Raw genomic sequence first — 7,758 nt, forward strand, 5'->3', positions numbered from 1 at the left:
GGCGATTCCAGGGGAGGGGGGTGTGTGTGTGTGAAACCACGAAAACAAAACCATGGATTTCCAGGTGGTAACTAACTGGAAAAGGCAATTCCTCTGCCCGGACGGGAGGGAAAACGATCCCAGCAGCACCATCAACTCCTGAGTACTTTACCTGGAAACTTTGGAGGAGGGCTGTGCATTAAAATTTAACCGATCTATTCTCTAATTCTTCACTTTTGCGTTATTAATTTATGACAGATAAAAGCCTTTCTCATTAACTTTTCAAACGCCACTTAATATTGTTCCATTAAAAGACGTGACTTCGTAGCCTCTGGATCGACTTTAAAAGCGAGAGGAAAAGGTACAATAAACAGCTTGCTTAAAACTCGTCCTTCCCCACCAACAATTCAAACGACACCATCCCGACTGGTTCGTACTAGCTCCTTCCAGGAGAAATATCTTAATATTGGGAAGGGGATGGGGGGTGGAGGAGGAAGGCAGAAGAGGGACATATATCTTTCAACCCCTCCATCCTCCCAGGCACTTTTCGGGAGGATTGGGGTGAAGGCATTTCACAGTACGCCCAAGACATTTCAATAAAAATTTATTGAAACTTCAGTGACTTTTAAAAGGGAAAGAAAAAAAAAAGTACAGGAAAAAAATAGCAAGAACTTCTCAACATTTATATAACACAAAATATATCTTCATTTTTTTTTTTCTTTGAACCAGCTCTGAGCACCTGACTTTCAAGCCAAGAAAACATGCACTCACTCAAACAAAGACAACAATAAGCACAGTAGTAAAACTCCATCGCGGGGTTGTTTTTTTGACACACCAAGGAAACGGGGGAAAATAATACAAAGTAAAGAGAATCCTAGAATCTTCATCTTTTTTTCTCTCAAGCCACTGGAGAAGCCTGTTGTCGTGTATTAACGTATATAATTTTTTTTGTCGTCGACATTTTATGCGGAAAGTAGCGCTTTGAACACTGAAGAAATCGAGGATTAAAAGCTACCATGGCACACTGCTTTTTCTTTTATTTTTTTTAAAGGTCTTTGATTAATTTTGTTACTGCTTTGCCTTTTGCATTCGGCTCCTTTACAAAAGGACGAGGTCAGGTTTTCTGGGGTGAACTCAGATTTAAAAAGTGAGCTCTCAGAAATGGGGGGATTTCTCCTCTGGGTCGGGGTGTATGTTTAAAGGAATTATGAAGCTGAAATGAAAGCGACTAAAAATAAAAACAGAAGGAAAAAAAAAAAGACAGCTGCAGTCGTATTTACAGAGATATGTACAATGTCAATAAATTAAAGTTTAATTTCGAGTATTCATATTCCACGTATTTACAAGTTATCAAATAATTACATAAATACTTTAATAATAGCGTCCGCTCTTTTCTTCTTTTCAGTATGTTTAAACCTTGTTATTGCATATACAATTAAAGAGGGAAAGCTGTGATAAACCTACAGTCAAGCTACAGAGATTTTTAGATAAAATAAATTCACTTTTTTTTTTTCCTTTCCAACTACACTTCTTACTGTTGTTGCTACAGGGAGGATGTTTAAGGTAGAGGGACGAGGGTCTTATTTTTGTTTTTATTATTATTCATAATATTTTTTCCCTGGGATTTGAAACAAGCATTAAAAATAAACAACAAAACCCCACCGAAATAAAAAAATACCCCACCCCACCCCGCCCAAAAAAAGCAGACTACTATGGAACATGCAAAAAAAGCCACCGACTGGCTCTCAGACATCACAATAATATTTTAAACACACAGCTTCCCTTAATATTGACTAAGGGGGTTGTCGTTAACAACCCGCCCAGGAAACAACTGTTGAAGAACCGATATGCAAGTTACTTACACGCTTTTCTTTCGGAAAGAAAAAAAATCACTTCTCTTACTTAATTTTTATTCATACGTTTGTTTGATTTTTTTCTTTTATTTTTGCTTTTAGGTGCTTGTTTTTCTGTTTTTCTGTTGGTTTTTTTTTTTCCTTTTTTACACAGTTTAAAAAAAAATAATAAGAGAGAGAGGAGGATGCTACAGCCCCGCTGGTGACCTGGCTTGGCCGCCTGCTCCCTGCGAGCAGCCTCCAACCCAGGTCGCCCACCTCGGTTCCACTCCCCCATCCCCGACCCTCTCCCCACCCTCACCCCCCCTGCTTCGCCAGATACCTTTCTGTTGGTAAGCGCGCCGGGGGATTTTATATTAAAAAAATAGAAAGGGAAGAAAAAACAAAATCAAGGAGGGGGATAAAAAAAACCCACAACAACAACAAAACAACACACTCGCGGGGTGGAGGATGTGGTTTCTTTCAAACAAAGTGCACTGCGAGACTGATTTGAAATGAGCCCCCAGAGGGCAGGGGGGTTATGGGGAGCCACTGCGGGATCTGTCCTGCTTGGGGTCGAGCCCACTGACCAGGCGCTGGATGTTCTGCAGTTCGCTGGTGGCCGCCTCCTTGTCCGCGCCCAGTTTGGGGGAAAGGGAGACGGAGCCGGTGGAGAGGGTGGACGAACGGCTGGTGAGGTCCGAGGCGGAGTCCAGGGGCACGGAGCCGGGGCTGGCGGTCAGTCCCCCCGCCTTGCCCTCGCCGGAGCCGGCAGCCAGGCCGGGTAGGGCGGTGGTGAGGAGGCTGCTGCCGTCGGGCAGGGGCACGGGCAGTGGGTAGGGGCTGTAGCGGAGCCGCGGCCGCACGGCGCTGAGGAAGGGGTGCCGGTGCACCGAGCTGGAGGCGGCGCTGGAGGCGGCGGCCGCCGCTGCCATGTAGGTGTAGGGGTAGGGGAAGAGGCTTCCGAAGGGAGACATGGCCAGGCCCTGCGGGAAAGGAGGAGAGAGAGGAAAGGATTACCGGCCTGCACATCCCCCCCACGGGGGATGCTCCGCGGCACCCCCACGCCAGCAGCCCTCACGCACACGCCAGTTGGGAGAGCTGACAGCGGCCAAGCTGCTGCCCACGGGAGGGGATGAAGACCCGTCCTCCCAGTGCCGAGGCCAAACCCACCCGCCCCCCCTAGGCAGACCCTGCCGAGGCTCAACCCGCACGGCCCCCACCCCTCCTGCCAGCCCCAAGAGGGGCCGCAATGAGAGAAGGGCCGTGGTGTCTCTCTCCCGCGGGAAGATTTTCTTTCGCTGGGGCAAACGCTCTGTCCAAACGCTCTGTCCCGGTGGGTACGGCCAGTTCCGCCCACCCCCCTCCCCCCCCGGGCAGTCCCCCGCCGCTCCCCCGCCGGCGGCTCAGCTCCGCAGGCTGCAACGCGCCCCGCACCGCGGAGCTGCGCGCTGGGACTGCCCGGGGGGGGAGGGGGGGGGGCACAAAGCCCCCGGGGCGGCGGGGGAGGGACAGAGGTCTGGCCCCGGCACAGTGTCACGGAGCACGGGAGCCAGAGGACAAGCGGGGTGGGTGGAAGAGCTCCGGGAGTTCAAGGTGGGCCACCCGCCCCTTCACACACACCCCCCCCGGGGCTTTCCCACCTCCCAGCTTTCCCCAAACCCGGGAGAGCCGGGGATGGGTGGGGGGGACCCAAAGGGGTGCTCCGCTGCCCCCTCCTTCCCCGGGACGGCCCCCCCTGCTCCAGAGGGGCGGGGGGGGGGGGGCGGGTGAGCTACCTGAGAAGCCAGGACGTGCTGCTGCAGATGGAAAGGCAGCGCGGCCGCCGATGCTCCCGAGAGTCCCTGGGCCGCCGCCGTGGCCATGACCGTGTTGTCCAGTCCCGAGACACCGGCGGATGCCCCGGAGACGGTGGCGAGCAGGGGCCCCATCCCCGCGGCCATGCCGGAGAAAGCCCCCCCCATGGCGAACTGCCCGGGGTGCAGCAGCAGCGGGTGCCCGTTCCCCAGAGGGTTGAAGAACTGCTGGCCGGCCAGGGCGGGGGGGAAGCCGAGGTTCTGCAAGTGTCCCTGGCTGAGGTGGGCCGCGCTGTCGGTCTGCACCGTCAGGGGGGCGAAGGGCTCTTTCCCCAGCAGCCGGTTCTCATCTACCTTGGGGCCATCCCTGAGGGGGCTTTTCAGTTCCTCGCCGCTCAGGCTCCCCCCCCGGGTGCTGGAAGAGATAGTAGCCGGGCTGTGCCGGGAGTCCGGAGGGGCTTTCTCCGTCCTCTCTCGGCTCCGACTCCCCGCTGAGTCACCGGGGAAGAAGTGGCTTTTGGAGGGGCTGCCCCCCTTCTGCCGGGGGTCGTCTCCGGCGGGCGCGGCGGAGCTGGCCGGAGCTGGGGTGGTGGTCGTGCTGATTTTGCCCGACTCGTTGGCTTCTAGCAAGGGATCGTCTTTGCTGTCTGCATCGCTGTCTCCCTCGCTGGGGCAGAGATCTGCAAGACAAAGGGAGCCCGGCGCTGGGATCCGGCGCTGCGCGTCCCTAAAGCCCCCAGTCCCCGTCGGGCTGGGCAAGGGGGCACAGAGGCTTCCACGCCGGCCAGAGGTTTAGATGTAAATACTTCCTTTTTTATTATTATAATCATATAAATATACACACACCCAGCTCCCACTGCCCGCCCCATCCCAGCCAGCCCGAGCTTTACACAGGGCAGCAAAACCGGCTGCGAAACAAAGCAGCGGCCCCGGGGGAGCGACCCCCAGCGGGGTGGGGCCGGGCCAGCGGCTCCGCCGGGGCTGCCTGGGGCTGCGGGGACCCCCCGGGGACCCCCCTCGGCCGCGGCAGAGGCAGCGGAGCGGCAGGGACAGCACCGTCCTGCCGGCGGGTTGGAGGGCCTTGGGGATGTGTCTCCTAAGAACTTTTTCCAAGTTTTCAGCCCTTTCAATGGGCAAACTTTGAACACGCACCCCCACCCCCGCGTCCATCACCCCCTGCACCCCCACCCCCCAATCGCATGCACGGCTTCGCCGGATTCCTCTGCACTTCATCTCTTAATTTCAGCGCCCCAGGTGCGAAGCTCTGGTTTGCTTTTCGGGTCCCCTCCCCTCAGCTCGGCAGGACTTTAAACAAACGAGTAAAGCAGCAACAAAAAAGAGGTTGTTTCCTCCTCCCCCTGCACCCCCCGCCCCTGGATGGATTAATACATGTGAGAGAGCTGCAGACAGCTCCCAACCCCGCACGGAGAGAAATCAAGGGTGACTTTTCTATAACAAAGTTCGGGACTGTATCCAGGGGAAAGATCCTTCCTCTAATAACAGATTCAGAGAGGAATATTAATGGAGTGACTCCAGTTTTGAACTTTTGCCCCGTGGTCTGTCTTTGCTCCCTTGACTTGGAGCTGGCTCCTTTCTGAACCAAGGAGGGGAGGAATGAACGTGCAGCAGAGAGAGACGGAGAGGAGGAGGGAGAGGAAGAGTGAGGAGGGCAGAGGGAAAGAATGAGAGAGAAAAAGAAGGGGAGAGGGAAAGGTGCAAAGAAAGAAGAAGAAAGCAGGAAGAAGAGGGAAATAGGGAAAGGGAAAAGTGCAAAGAAAGAAGAAGAAAGCAGGAAGAGGGAAATAGGGAAAAGAAAAGAGATAAAGTGGAGAAAGAAGTGAGAGGACAGAAGAGAGTAAAGAGAGAAAACAGAGAAAAGAAGGCAAGCTAAAGGAAGGAAGGAATGAAGGACGGAAGGAAGGCAGGCCAGTGCCCAAGGGCAGTGGTACGGGCCAGGATCTGTCCCCCTGCAGAGCAGGCACCCAGGCTCTCCCCGTGGGGGTCCTGGGGGACCCGGAGGCCGCAGCTCTCACCTTTGAGGCTGGAAGTGCCGACGGCAGGCACGGCAGGGCAGGAGGACTGGGCGAAGCACTTGAAGGCCGTCTGCTCGTTGGAGGACTCATCCGAGGTGGGGTTTTCCTTCTTCTGCCTCTCGTCGTACACCCGCATGGACTGCAGGGTCAGCTGCTTCCTACGGGCATACGCACCCGCTGGGCAAGTGGACCCCGGCAACCCCCCCGGGGACCACCCCAGGGACCCCCCATCCCTTCCCCAGCCCCTTCTTGCGATCTCATTTGGGGATGACTGGGGCAGAGGAGTTAAGGGCCAAGGTCCCCTCGAGGGGGGAACGCTTCTCGAAGGCAGGGCTTGGCTGCTAATAAGAGGAGATTTCTTGGAAGCGGTGAACAGCAACTCAGTGAGGGCAGATATTAAAGACAAGGGGCGGAGGGGAGAGGGAAGCATTCCCTGGAGATTAGCTTTTAAAAGGCGAGGATGTTCCAGAGATATGAGCCATCTTAATGGTTGCTAAGATTGCTAGGAAGTGGTTATTTTGTTAGGCACTTTATGTAATCTTTTCACCAACAATTAACCCCGAGTAAAAATCTATTTATATTTAGAGAGAAATTAGAAATCATTTCCGTCCTGTGGCTCCAGCATTGGCTTTATTTTCACACTGACGGACAAGAGGACCTGGCATGTGTGCATATGCATGTGTGTGTGTGTGCACGCTGGGCTCAGTGCTGGGCAGGGAGAAAGGCCTCTTGTTTTACATTACAGTCGTGTGTCGTGTTCCCCCCCCCTTTTTTTTTTTTTTTTTTTTTTTGTTAAAGAAGGAGAAACAGATAGATTTATTCATTATCTAAATCAAAGTGCAAACAGCTAAAATATTCTGTCTGCTGTAACAAAAGATATATCCCTCACCAAAGGAAAAAAAAAAAATCACCCCTTTCTCAATTTTCTCCAATATTAAAAATAAAAATCCAGTCCCATTAGAACAAGTTCTGTCTAGCTGTCTAACTGGGGCACAAACTGCGTCTGGCTGCTTTTAGAAAAATTAAGAATCTTCTATCATTAATTACTTCCATATTCACAAGACACCTCTGTCAAAACAGTTTATTTATATGTTTCTCCTCCACATTTTAGTCTTTTCGACATGGTCCCCGGGAAAATGCCTGAAGAGATTGAATCAGCGATCAGCTCTGCCCTCACTTCTCCCTCTTTCCTAGTCCCAGACACAAACTATAATGTAATGTTCCCTCTCAAAATTTTAAGGGAACCTTCTTTCTCCAGTGATATTTGTTTAATGTACCACCATCCCTTTGGCCAGCCATTCCCTGCGATGTGAAAAATAAATGTGGAAAGCAGGAAAGAATTCCCATGCAATCAGTTTGGCGTTATTAACGACAAGATCCTTATGAATTTTGGCGGGGAGAAGTGTGGTTTGGAGGCGAGGCGAGGTGATTTTGACCTGTTCATGTCCTGAGCTTTACACATGAAAACCAAACGAGGTGCCTATATATAATCTGTCCAGACTCACCTTTTTTCCCTCCTTCCATTCCCGGTGTCCCGAAAACCTTTGGCAAAGGGGTTGTTGTCAATTTTTAATTGAGTGATCTATAGGATGAAAAAAAAAAAAAAAAAAAAAAGGGCAGGGGGTTGGGGCAGAGATCAGGAGATTTTGTATTAAAAAGTAACAGCAAAAAACTCCTCTCCCCAGTCCCCCCTCCAGTACTGGCAGGACCCCAGAAGGAGCAGGACAGGGCAGGGGGCAAAGGTCCCTGGGTTTGGGGTGAATCTCCCTGTTTTCCCAAGCTGGTTTGGAGGCAGCTTGCCCTCAATCCCCTGGCCAGTGACCCGGGCTGTGGTGGCAATGAAAGAGCCCCGTGTTGCTGCCATCACATCGGAATTAATTGAGCCGTGCAATGCGATCCATGCAAGTTATGCCTGTGCTTAAAACTCTTTGAATGCCATAATTAAACCGCAAAGGAATCATACCCACCCCCTTGCTATAATAAAATACTTTATATAATCGCATTATGCTCCGCGTGTGTGTTGGGGTACTGGGGGTGCCAGGAGTTGATTTTTTTTTGGGGGGGTAGTAGTGTAAGGTTTTTTTGTGAATATTTGGGGGTCTCCTCAAGATTCAGGTT

At 52.2% G+C, this 7,758-nt stretch overlaps 1 protein-coding gene across 1 annotated transcript; it reads right to left on the reverse strand.

Annotated features, from left to right (window-relative positions):
- Positions 1-566: 566 nt before the first annotated feature.
- On the reverse strand, positions 567-7,752 carry TBX3 (T-box transcription factor 3). The gene is made up of 4 exons (XM_080391547.1): positions 7,146-7,752; positions 5,641-5,798; positions 3,590-4,287; positions 567-2,797 (listed from the first exon to the last, which is right to left on the reverse strand). The coding sequence occupies exons 2-4, from the start codon at positions 5,774-5,776 to the stop codon at positions 2,351-2,353; spliced, it is 1,281 nt and encodes a 426-aa protein (XP_080247673.1). The 5' UTR covers positions 5,777-5,798; positions 7,146-7,752; the 3' UTR covers positions 567-2,350.
- Positions 7,753-7,758: the final 6 nt, after the last annotated feature.

The sequence above is a fragment of the Falco punctatus genome (assembly GCF_963210335.1).
Source record: "Falco punctatus genome assembly, chromosome: 1".
NCBI lineage: Eukaryota > Metazoa > Chordata > Aves > Falconiformes > Falconidae > Falco > Falco punctatus.